The sequence below is a fragment of the Vollenhovia emeryi genome, unplaced genomic scaffold, assembly GCF_000949405.1.
Source record: "Vollenhovia emeryi isolate VEMERY1.0 unplaced genomic scaffold, V.emery_V1.0 DF939207.1, whole genome shotgun sequence".
Classification (NCBI taxonomy): domain Eukaryota; kingdom Metazoa; phylum Arthropoda; class Insecta; order Hymenoptera; family Formicidae; genus Vollenhovia; species Vollenhovia emeryi.
This window is the reverse complement of record NW_011967159.1, coordinates 192,404-204,833: the sequence shown is the minus strand read 5'-3', so window position 1 is coordinate 204,833 and position 12,430 is coordinate 192,404. Positions and strand designations below refer to the sequence as shown.

The following is a 12,430-nucleotide window of genomic DNA, read 5'->3' as shown; positions in this document are numbered from 1 at the left end:
TGCGCATAAACGCCTTCACCGACGTTTTACAATTTTTATCGTAAGAAAGTAACGATCCGTTATTTTTTGAGTAACTACAACTAGATACTTTTATAAAGTAACCCCCAACTCTGGTGAAAGCAACAGATGACGCCTACTAATTTAGCAGAAACCCCGCTATCTCGTATTAAAAGCCTACCTCATGATAGAGGACTTTGGAACAATATACGAGGGTTGTTTGACAAGTTCCCGGAATGGAGCACGAGTGCTTGTCGGCGAAAGATATTCATACCGATGTGCAAAATAAACGAGCTCTTCTTCACAAAATACTTGATCATACCACGCACTTTGAGTTCACTCATTGTTCAAGAACCACGAAGGGTTCGTTCAAAGATGTGTAGAAAAAAATGCCCTGACGATTTAATGGACCGAGGTGAGACTTTACGCATGTTCGCAGGAGGGTGGAAACTTTCCATTCAACGTATGCCGTCTTTTGTGCGAGAGTATCGTTCGTACTTGGTTCCGAGAACTTTACCAATGACCTTACACAAGGTACCCTACTGAAGAAACAAGCTACGCGATACTTTCAAACATTTCTTTCACGTTGCAACGTCGATGAACGAAACGTCATTTCGCTCTGACGACGAGGCAGACGCGGCCCAGGGTTAATTTCTCGACGGTCAAACGACGGAGAAGAGACGCGGACCAATTTATCTTCCACTCTCTTCGGCGTATTCGCGCAATGTCATACGTCGATCTGACGCAATCGTGGAGGCAAAAAAAATCATCGCGTGAGAGAGAATCAGCGCGCGAGAGGGAAAGAGGGGGGAAAAGAAAGAGAGAGAGAGAGAGAGGGAGGGCGACGAGCTCCTGTATCATGTGGAACGATACGCACGATAATGCGCGCGTTTCGCAGCCGATGATCGCGATAAGCAATAATGACGGGTGTCGGATCGCGGTGCGGATCGATCGACCCGGCGGCGCCTACGCGATCGTGATTGTCGCGCTTTCTGATTGCGACCTGTCGCGTCGGCGTGATATATACATATTTCACGCGAGGATCAAAAGAGATCTGAGGCCGCGGCGAGCGGGATGAAACCATAGACACAGTATATATAGACTGCGCATTTTGGCTGCAGAAGTGCACAAACTTTAGAAAGAGACAATATACTTTGGACCTTATTCTCTCTCTCTGTCTATCAACATCTGGAGTGGGGCAAAAATTCAATATGGCTACTGTGCTTGACAGAGTGGACAGAGTTGTTGTCGACGACACGGCCTCGTCCACGTCCCTCGGCTGCGGCCTCGGTGGCCTCGGTCGACCCGTCGCCGTTGTCAGAACCTCCGTCGCTCGCTGGGGCACGCTCGCAAAACCACTGTTGACCGCCGTTGTCGTCGCCTTAGCGGAACAAATTCCTATAAATAACTAGAAAAAATTGACTTGAAATAGAAATTTGTAGAAATTCTTATATCTTCGTTGAAACATGTATTTTTTTGTAAAAGATACCTACGAAATAGTAGTACCGCAAATTACAATGTTCTCAAATCAAGAAATTATTGCAAGTAGTATTTCATGAAAATGTACAATTTTGTAAAAAAATTAGTACAAAACTTTACTAGTTTAAAAAATTTGAGAAACAACAAAATCTTAAACAATTGAAACATCTGCTTACTTGTAGAATATTACAAGAATTAACAAAAGTGTTGTTCCAATTCTAGCATTTTCATGTGGATTTTTATAACACTTTTTAAATTTACGTAGAATGGATTCACTTAGTAATTTAATTGGCCACCTCCACCTGTGCCAGGTCCTAAAATGGCGTTTACCCAGTGAGAAATGATTCGTCGATCGACGTCGAAACCACGTCGAATCGACATCGACACCGTCGAATTGACCGATCGATTCGACACCATTTCGATGTCGATCGACGAATCATTTCTCACTGGGTAAGTTTCAAATTGATTTACATCTTAAAGGACCGAGTTAAAAAAATTAGTTGTTTACGTAGAATTTCTTAGATTCTGGCAGTTAAATTTTATAGTTTTGTAGAATTATTTCCGGCAGGTCGCCGTAACGCTTATCCTTTAACCTCCATCATTTCTCTACTCTTCTGTTAGGGTCAGAGCGCAAAGAAATGTAATGGCTTACAAGAAAGACGCAAGCGTAAACGTAGATAGCGCACAGGCTTTGGCGTACGTCGTACTTACCTCCAATTACATATGACGTTACTTTTACGCCAAAGCTTGTGCGCTATCTACGTTTACGCTTCACTAGACAAATATGAGACGCGGCCCGACATGAGCTATCTCGTTCTAAAGCTTGTACGTGTTTTTACACGGGTGAGGTAGGAAACGCGCATCTCTCCCCTCGTTTGACTAATTGGTTAGTCGTGGCCGTATTGGCTCCGGCGGGAGTCAGGAAGCCAGTAGCGCAATAATAATAAAATAATAGGGAACGCGCAGTCTATTCTCACTATGTCTATGGATGAAACATGGCCCAGCGGAATAGCCGTCCACGAGACGCGGAATTTCGGGTCCACTCCGGATTCACGCCAGCCCCTCTATTCTTAGGTACCATTATTTACGAATCGTGTGCTCGATCATCTCGTCCCGATCGGGAGCCCGCGAGTGACGGAATTCGCAATCCGCGGAGGAATTTATCGCCGCGCGAAGCGTCTCAAAGGCACAACGCGCGGAGGATCCGTCGGATCAACATCGATAGCGCGCGGTAATGGATCTCGGAATGCGCCGTGTGACGGCTTAAAAGCCGCCGTTTTACTTTGTGCCCGAGTCCCGCTAGCCGACGGCGGCCGCTCTATTTTCGCCGATGATGAGGGATTCCGCGGACGAGTGCGAATTCTAAACGCGTGCGTCGCGCGGCGTACTTCTCGCGTGCTTCGATCTCGCTCTCGATTTGTCCTCATTGAGGGGAAGGTAGCTGCGGGTTTCACGCGTACTCGAACGGTATCGATTCCGAGCACGATATAGCACAATTGTTATAATCGTACCTCGTGCACTTGTTGCGTCTTTCCTTCGGTGCCATGGCAGTCTCGCGCCGCCGAAACTCACCGAGTTATATACAAATGTCATTTGAAAGGAAAAAAAAGAAAGAAATGTATATCTAATTTCGTGTCCTCACAATTCCGATGGAAGATTGTTATATAATCGTCCTCGTTGAAAAATTACATTGCCGGTATCTTTTATTGATATAAGCACGCCAAAAGAAAAAAGCTTTTAATACATTATTTATACACGTGTGACCAAGTAATTAAATTTTTTATTATTATCAAGTATTATTTATAAATCGTTACTATATCGGATGTGAACGGCAAAATTAGAACATGACTAACGATTAGTCAACCGATTTCAAAATAATTATTGACCGCAAGTCTATTAGAAAAATATTCGAGATAAGGTGGATGGTGATGGAAAACTAATCGAATTCGTAAGTTTTTACTTGTTCTATTACGCAATTCTTATCTTTCTTTTCACCAGTCTTTTTTCAGTGCGCACGCGGACTGAAGCAAGTGAGCCTTTTTTTTTATTTGCTTATCGGATATCTTGCGTTTTTTTTAAGTAACTTTAGTCTTGTTTTTATATCGCTCCTAAAATTTTTATATGCGCAGTTATCAAGTTACACGAGCGAGACGCGTTGCTAATCGTTGAGGACCGATTTCAAATTGGACGATAAAGAGTTCCTAGCTCTGATTTTTTTTTCTGTAAAACATATATCTTAAAACGATTACTTCGTATCTTTCCCCTCTCCATAAAAATTTTAACGTTAGTTAAATATTTTCTGTGTCCTTCTCTTCTAAGTCTGCCTTGAAATATAGAAGTTTTTTATTTCATAACTGTAAAACGTTTCCAAGTTTATGAAAAAGAAATGATAAAAGTGTCGAAGCAGTTGTCGATTAATTTTGAGGTAAGACGATATTTATATGCAGATCTCTCTCTTTTCATTTCGTTCGTTCTATAGACGGTTTTAAGGGCGACATCGTACTCTGGTGCAAAATGCTGTTGCCCGGCGCCGTGAAAAGAATTTACAATCTGCAAAGCAAGCAGCTGATAAAATTGTTCGCGCGATTGCTGCTCCAGGACGAGGACGCGATGCTGGAGCATCTGGAGCAAGGCGACGTGGCCGAGACGATCAGCGTGTTCTTTGAAAATAGCGCTGCCGTGTCGCCTTGCGCCGCGAGCGTGTTGACAATTCAAGACGTAAGTCGGCGTAACTTTGTGAATTTCGAGGACAAAAAGCAATTCTCACAATGAGAAGCTGAAGGACAAAACTTAAATCAATTATAATCAATTGGTCCGACAATTTATTACATTCCTTTGATTTAGTCCTTCAGTTTACCTCCGTAATTAATTAATCCGACAATTACTACAATCTATGATGAAATTAATGAACCAGTTAAATAGGGTTTGGACAAAGTTCACTTGTAGGAATATTATCGTAGAGGATTGATATTTTTAAGTATGAAACTGTAATCTGGCTATAATGAAAGTAGTTTGAGGTGACGCGAGGTAACGAAATTATTTAAATCGGTGCATAATTCATCCGAAAGAAACATGCAAATATGCATAGAATGATCCATCAAAGTCTCATATGCATAGAATCATCCATCAAAATCTCTTTATTAACGAGATTTATTGGGTAGGTTGACCTCTTTTTGGAAAACTTGTCGCGTTTGACCAAGGAGGAGGAGCAGATCCAGCATTTTCGATCTATTCTCGATAAGTAAGTTCGTTGATCGGCCGTTCTTCTCGTTAACCTTCCAGCTGCGGCATGCGAAGAGGTCTTCTCGGAATATTTATCAATGAAACAAATATACAAACGCACCGCGATTACGTCGCGTAGCTTTGACTTATCGTTTACATATCCAATTGGCATGAAATAACGATAAAATTATTTTGGCAATTAACGCATGGAGTCCCAATCTCTTGCGGTTTATCGTATTTACTCACTTGATTAGTATTGCTTCTTATAATTTCTCTTTCAAAATTTTATTCTCTTGGTACGAAAGACACTTGCAGCTGAACGGTTAAACGCCATCTTTATTTATTCTTCTTTTCTCACGTCTATTCGAAATCGCTACAAACGTACGATAAAAATTTTAGATGTACGATTAATGATCTGAAGATGATCGTGCGTCTGATCAAACACGACCTGAGGATCAATGCTGGGCCGAAACACATGTGAGTGCGCGCACGTTCGATGTTCTTTTTCTGTCGGTTTCAAAGTCGATACGACGACGACGAATTAGAGAGTACATAAGTATATTTACCTAGTCTCGAGGGAGTCAACGCGGATGCGTACAAAGCCTTCCAGATGTCCCGAGATCTGGAAGCGGTGGTGCGACGTTTCCTGCCGAACCTGGAGGATAAGCCGTGCGCCTCAAGCTCGATTTTAAGCCGAAATAAAGTGGCCATCTCGCTGATGACGCCCGTTTTACCGATGCTGGTATACTGAAATAAATCCGCGAGAGTTGTCTTTTAATGTGTTGTATAATACATAGAATATATGTGTACTCTGAACATTAATAATTATTTATACTTTAATTAAGTAATTGGGAATTAAGTATTAAATCGTTTATTAAATCCCTTGTTATTACGAGACATTTGTTTTAATAATTAAGTCATTTTGAGAGAAACTTTTAATCAACTTGATAATTATGATACACGTTAACAATTTTTGTTATACATTAACAACTAAATAGTCGTGCGTTGTTGTCAACTGTTTGTCATTAGCTAATTACCAGCTATAATTGACTAATCAGTCGGATAGGTAATTAATAAATTGATCAATTAATTAAGGCACAGGCATGCACGTCTGTGGAGATGGCGATGCGAAAGTGCCCGAACGGGATGTTGTCGGAGGTCAAGTACGACGGCGAGCGCGTGCAGGTGCACAAAAGCGGAAACGACTTTCGATACTTCAGCAGATCTCTCAAGCCTGTTCTGCCGCACAAGGTAGAGATAATAATTCGTGGAAGTACATAAACAATTGATATTACTTTACGGTTTAAAAGTTGTACGCGACCTTATAGAAACCGTTCAAAAATAGAAAGCGTCAAATTAACATAAAAAAGTGTGATTAATGTTATGCAAAATTAATTGAACTGAAATCGGATACGTAAAAGCGCGTTTTCGATTTTTTTTGTATTGAATGTTTTACTTTGGAAATGATAGTGTGAAGATAGTGCCGCTAACAAGCGCGGAGAATGTTGCCTTTGTAATTTTAAATTACACACACGAACAATTTGAAACGTACGAGGGCAAAGTGCGATCGCGTGATTCGATTCTCATGCTTAAGGGGTGACCGACGAATAATCTATTGTTTTAGGTGAACCTCTTCAAGGATTACATAAAGCAGGCGTTTCCTAACGGTGACGATTTAATTCTCGATTCTGAGATTCTCATGGTCGACAATCAGACCGGGCAACCTTTGCCTTTCGGCACCTTAGGAGCTCACAAAGTAAGAGCGACGAGTTTTGTCCCTTGTCGTAAATCTTTTCTTTTCATTCAAATATCTCCAACGATTTCTAGATGCAACATCTTTGCATCCGTTTCCATGTCATTTAATTCATCAATTTGAATTCTGCGACCAACGATGAGTTTGTAATAATTGTGTGCAGTGATACTTTAAATAATAATAATACGAGATAGCGACATGTTAATATACGTGATCGAGTTTATTTTCAGAAAGTTGAATTCAAAAACGCCAACGTGTGCCTTATTGTCTTCGACTGCATGTATTACAACGGCGAGATACTTATAGAGAAGTAAATATCGAGTTTCCACAAAAATATGCAATAATACTTTGTAATAACTATTCCGATGTCGATACGCTGAATCTTGTTTCCTTCTCTTTCTCTTTTATCGCGTTAGATCTATGTTGGAGCGCAGGAACATCTTGAAGGACAGGATGACCGAGATACCGAACAGAATAATATTGTCGGAGGTTCACGAAGTGCATGTAATGAAAGAGAAAAAAATTAAAAAGCGCTAATATATTTATGGCGGTATCGTAGATTACAATATTTGCGTCTTCTTTCAGGATCCGCGGGATTTAGCGGACAGGATTATCCACGTGTTGAAACTGGGCCTCGAGGGTTTGGTCCTAAAGGACATCGATGTACGTATCGACCCTCGTAGACGCGTGGAGACTTTCCGTTACGAAGACTCTTACATTACTGTTTTATTTCTTCGATAACACTACCATAATTATTTATTTACTTTATTATTTATACAAATGTTTCTCTCGTCTTGTCTATCCGTAACTTCCCACGATCGGTAATTTTCAAAGATCTCCATGACGTCGTTCTCGAGAAGCTTTTTTTCGTGAATCGCCAAGCATTTGTGTTTTACGCTGTTTCGAAATCTCCGCGTTTTCAGAGCAAATACGAGCCGGGCAAAAGACACTGGTTGAAGGTAAAAAAGGACTATCTGTGCGGCGGTGCGATGGCTGATAGCGCAGATCTCGTCGTGCTTGGTGCATGGTACGGCACAGGCAACAAAGGTCCGTATAACCTGCCTTATCGCGGCGCGGTGTGAAAGATTTGTAAAATGGGATGTTTAACTTGAGAACTATCGTGGGATAATTTCTATTAAACAGTCGTAATTGTTTAAATACGATGAACAATCCTTGTTATGTAACGACGACTAAACAGTCACCGTCGTAACTTGGATGCACCTCCTCTTAAGGTGGCTCCTGCATAAACCGACCAAAAGTAGAAAAAATTAAAATTTAAGTATGTTGTAGGTGTAAATTTTATCTACCAGTACGCGAAATTTCAGACTCGGTCGCCGATGAGATAAAATAAAGACAAAATGTTTAAGTTGTACTTTTTAACATTCCAGTAAACACCAAGTAACAATTACATAACATCAATATTATAATTTCCTACTCAACAAGATAAATGAAATATAACACCCATGTTATGTTATATTTCCATTGTGAACACTCTTAAAAATAGTATTCTGGTGCAAGAATTGTTTGAGATAACGTACATGGCCTATAGAATTGCTGTACATGGAATTGAAAAGTTCAATATTTCGAGGGTAGTTTCTATCCTTAAAATGCTTTATGAGCACAAATAAAAAAATAGGGGTCAAATATTTTTCGAAGTTGTACAAGTGTGCAAAGTTTAAAAAAAATGGACGTGTAACACTTGGGTAGTGTTACTTGTTAGCATATCAATGCATTTGCTCAATAATGCATTAAGTGATATTTTTTATGAATAAAATAAAAATCAAAGGGGCTCCACCAAGCACTAACCGCTCCTTCGTGCACGAGCCACGTTAAAAAATTTTAATTAACAAAGCTAATATAGTATATAATAAAGCGGAAACAGACGAAGGAATGAAATTAATGAAACAGTTTTTATATGTATCTAAAGCGAGACTTATTTCAAGTCGTACTTCGTAGAAAAACGATCAATCTTCCGCACCTACGCGATCTCGAGACGTGTTCGACGTTTCTCTAGATGTTTTTCTTTTCTTTCCTTTAAATTTATTTTCCACAGGCGGCATCATGTCGGTTTTCCTAATGGGTTGTTACGACGAGAAGCGCGACAAGTGGTTAACCGTTACCAAAGTAAATTAAATGTTTAATGAATTTTAAATCAACTTTAAGTCAACTCGAATCGGAGTAGGAGATCACGTTTGTCGTCGTAGGTACACACGGGACACGACGATGCTACCCTGGCGGCACTGCAGGATCAATTGGACATGGTGAAGATCGGCAAGGACACGGAGAAGCTACCGAGCTGGTTACTCGCCGAAAAACCCATGGTACCAGATTTCGTAGCGAGGGATCCCAAGGTAATCCAGAGAATCAACTCGATCGACAACTTCTGTTTATCTCCCACTGTGTTCTCCTCGTAACTCGGGTCATTTGAATCTCATTTTTAAAACGCAAACTACGAAGTCCGTATAATTCGGAGTTAATATACTTCCTCGTTAATCCACCGTAACTGCTAATCGTCATTTCGACGGGGGGGACAAATAGAAGCAGCCGGTATGGGAGATAACGGGCGCCGAGTTTACGAATCAGGGGGTGCACACCGCGGATGGCATCAGCATCCGGTTTCCGCGCGTCACGCGGATCCGCGACGACAAGGACTGGCTGACAGCCACCACTCTGGACGAGCTACGTGGCCTCTTCCAGAAGAAGCCCGGGTCCGTCGATTTCAGCCGTCTCCTCGGCACGTTAACGGATGTCAAGGACGCCCCGAGAAAGAAACTGTCCGATCCTACGGATACATCGCCGAGAAAGACCGAGAGTGCGAGGGCAGGCTCGTGGGATGCGCCATCAACGAGTTCCAAGGCCAAAGAGGAGCCGACGGACGTCAAGGAGAAAGTTAAGGCAGTATCGTTTCCGGAAGGAACCCTTAAAAGACGAAAGAGGGATGAATGCGACGATGGTTCACCGGACAAAGTCCGGTCGGAGAAGAAGAGAGCGAAAGTGAAACGCGAGATTAAGGGAGAAACGAAGGATCTCTCGTCGACAAGATTCAAGAAGGAAGAGAAATCGAATTCGGGGATGGAACAGGAAGTATCCTTCGAGTCCTCATTCGATGCGAGTGTCTCCGATTCGGATATCGAAGATATCGTAAGTATAATAATTTTTTTTCTTTGATAGCCGGAGAAACCCAAACAACACGTATGTCTAAAAGACATCTTTAAGACGTCTTTTAGACATGCGTGCTGTATGGGAATGTCATCTCTTAATCGATTTCTGTAACTGCAAAATTTTCTAATTTTCTATGTTTCTTTTCAAACGATATCGCGAATCACTCTTAAGTGCTTCCTTGTATCCCCTTTCGATTTATGTTTACTCAATTAATTAATTTAATTATTAATCCTGTTGTGCTCGAATAACATGCATCGCTCGGATAATGTTAATGTTAGTACGCTCGTTAAACATCATCTACATCGTTGTGTTTACTTCACTCGCTGCCTATGTTTGTGCAAGAAAACCAGTTATTTATTTATGTTATATAGCTTGCTATTATACGCGGATGCATTAACATCCTGTGCGCGCGAATTTGACGACCGGATTACTCTGTAATATTTAAGGAATGTATCTTTGCGCCATTAATTAATGATATAGCTCAACTTTAGCTTGTAAACGATCCAAGAAAATTGAGGAGAACTACAGATCGCGAGGTCTTTTTGTGAATGCGGTATATTTATTATATATCCGATAGAGAATGTTTCACTACCTCGACTGCTAGAAATGAGGAACAAGTTATCTAGTTCAAAGAAGCAAAGACTATAATCGTCTCGATTTTCTTGTTAGAAGCGCGACTTTTCTCGTTCGACGATTACCTGTAACTTTTTAAAGAAAACGGATGACGTTTCATTCGTAGGTCTTTCTATTTATACACTCTTTTATGTCCTTACAATTACATGACAATGATGAATATGTCTTCCTCTCTCTCTCTCTCTCTCTCTTCTCTCTCTCTCTCTCTCTCTCTCTCTCTCTCTCTCTCTCTCTCTCTCTCTTACTGATTTCTCGCAATTTGTCACTACCAATGTATCCTTTATCAACGATCTTTCATGTACAAACCTGTTCCCGTTGTTCGCAATTCAGTATCTCTATTCGCTGAAGCATTGAGCGATCGAAGTCGGTCTCCTCATTTATCTTCTTGGAAGTAAACTAACATAACAGTTACAATACTTACCCAGCTATGCGTATTTACAAGTTTGTGGCACACGTAACCGTATTTAACTTTGTGTGCAAAATGTTTCCGTTTAGTCAATTTGACTCAGCTTTATGATTATTGTATATCATTTTGCATATTATGTATAATTATTATATACTGTTTATATAATAGTTATATAAATATAATAATTACGCATTATTATAAATTTCTTTATATACATATACTTACCATATAGTATTTATATATTGATATTTATATCGATTACGTTATGTTAGTTTTACTTTTTTATATAAATTTTTATTCTGCACTTTACTTTTTTCTTCCGTATGTTACACTGTTTTATTTTTACGTAACATTATTATTTCTCTTGGTGACATCATACCGCTCTCTTTTTCTGTGTCTTCTACGCATTTTTTTTTTTTCAGAAATTCAATAATGTGCTGCAAGACGTGCGAGCATGTCTTGCGCCTGGTTTCGATACAAGCAGAAGGAAGGACGCACGGAGGATGCTTAAAATGTATCCTTTCTTTCATCATTATTTTAATAATTCGCGCAGCGCTATATTCATTATAATTACATTAACTTTACACTCACATTACATTCGCAATTTCATAAAAGCTCAATGATTTTATGATGGTCACGCTCGCCCCCGGTAATTTCATAAATTTTTATCGCCCCTCCCCTCATTTCCCTCATCCTTTTCCTCCCTCGATCCTCTAATCGATTTTCGAAGTAACGCAATGTCGGCCTCGTATTAACACGAAAGTTGCATCATCGGAACTTGTAATACACGTTTCCTATCTATGCAGTCGCAATGAGGATCTTATATCTAAATTCATACGTAAATGATTTGACAGAGCAGAAAAAATTGGTGACAAACTTAACGAAATACATATTCACGCGGTTTTGCGAAAAATACATGCAAAGTCATATTTTCAGAAAAGTACTTTAAAGTCTAAGAAAGTCGCTTTCGCACACAAATCTTCTCAAGCTTTTACTACTCGGACCGAAAGCAGCGCCATAGAAGAATCTTTGATGCGGTTTATGCGAGAGTGCAATTTTTAAGTTTCGAAATGTTTTTCCGAAAATAATTTTCAAAATAATGATCACTTCTCGCGAAATCACATTAATTCGCCACTCTTGTTACTTTCGGATTTGAAGTGGTTATTTAATTTTACCGAAGGGTCTGCATGTATTAGATTTTACATTGCACATCTCATGTGCGCAATTTAATTACATAATAATTATAATAATTGAGATGTATACGTATAGTATACACATTGTAAATTGAACGGATATAATTTGCCATCGAGTGTGAGACACATAATATTTGACTTGGTATAACGCGGTGCAGTATGTATTAAATCAGATTCTCGATGGGTTGCCAACGGTCAGATACGAGTATATCGCGCTGGCTCGCGTATAGGATCCTTATTCCCGGAGGAATTATTCGGTCACCGTTTACCCCGTCGCTGGATTCGCCTCTGCAACATTTCCACGGCGTGACCCCTGCAGGTCTACTCGTTCTTTACGAAACATACCTTCCCCCGGGGCGAGTTTAAAGCCGAGCGTGCTAACGTTCTCGAACTGTGATCTTTCCTTGACAATGTTAAAACGTTAGACTCGGTGCGACGATGGTTACGTCGGCGAACGGACACGACTCGAAGGCGACTCATGTCATCCACACGCGCACGGAAATTCCGTCCTCGGCCGTCCTTGGGGTAAGTTTGAACTAGTTAAATGGCATAATGCACACGTGTCCCCGTGAGATTGTAATACGC

General features: G+C 40.5%; 1 protein-coding gene across 2 annotated transcripts in view; it reads left to right on the top strand.

Moving 5' to 3' along the window:
* Positions 1-12,430, top strand: part of LOC105561397 (DNA ligase 3) — a 38,062-nt gene that overhangs the window by 23,542 nt on the left and 2,090 nt on the right. Inside the window, exons 4-18 of one of the 2 annotated variants that reach the window (XM_012011342.1) lie at positions 3,956-4,194; positions 4,638-4,717; positions 5,098-5,175; positions 5,269-5,440; positions 5,794-5,949; positions 6,323-6,454; positions 6,682-6,761; positions 6,868-6,955; positions 7,037-7,114; positions 7,375-7,498; positions 8,505-8,575; positions 8,656-8,802; positions 8,990-9,592; positions 11,075-11,166; positions 12,271-12,370. In XM_012011342.1, coding sequence (XP_011866732.1) covers positions 3,956-4,194; positions 4,638-4,717; positions 5,098-5,175; positions 5,269-5,440; positions 5,794-5,949; positions 6,323-6,454; positions 6,682-6,761; positions 6,868-6,955; positions 7,037-7,114; positions 7,375-7,498; positions 8,505-8,575; positions 8,656-8,802; positions 8,990-9,592; positions 11,075-11,166; positions 12,271-12,370 — 2,240 coding nt within the window. The remainder of the gene's footprint in view (positions 1-3,955; positions 4,195-4,637; positions 4,718-5,097; positions 5,176-5,268; positions 5,441-5,793; positions 5,950-6,322; positions 6,455-6,681; positions 6,762-6,867; positions 6,956-7,036; positions 7,115-7,374; positions 7,499-8,504; positions 8,576-8,655; positions 8,803-8,989; positions 9,593-11,074; positions 11,167-12,270; positions 12,371-12,430) is intronic. The other variant, XM_012011343.1, reaches the window with a different exon arrangement.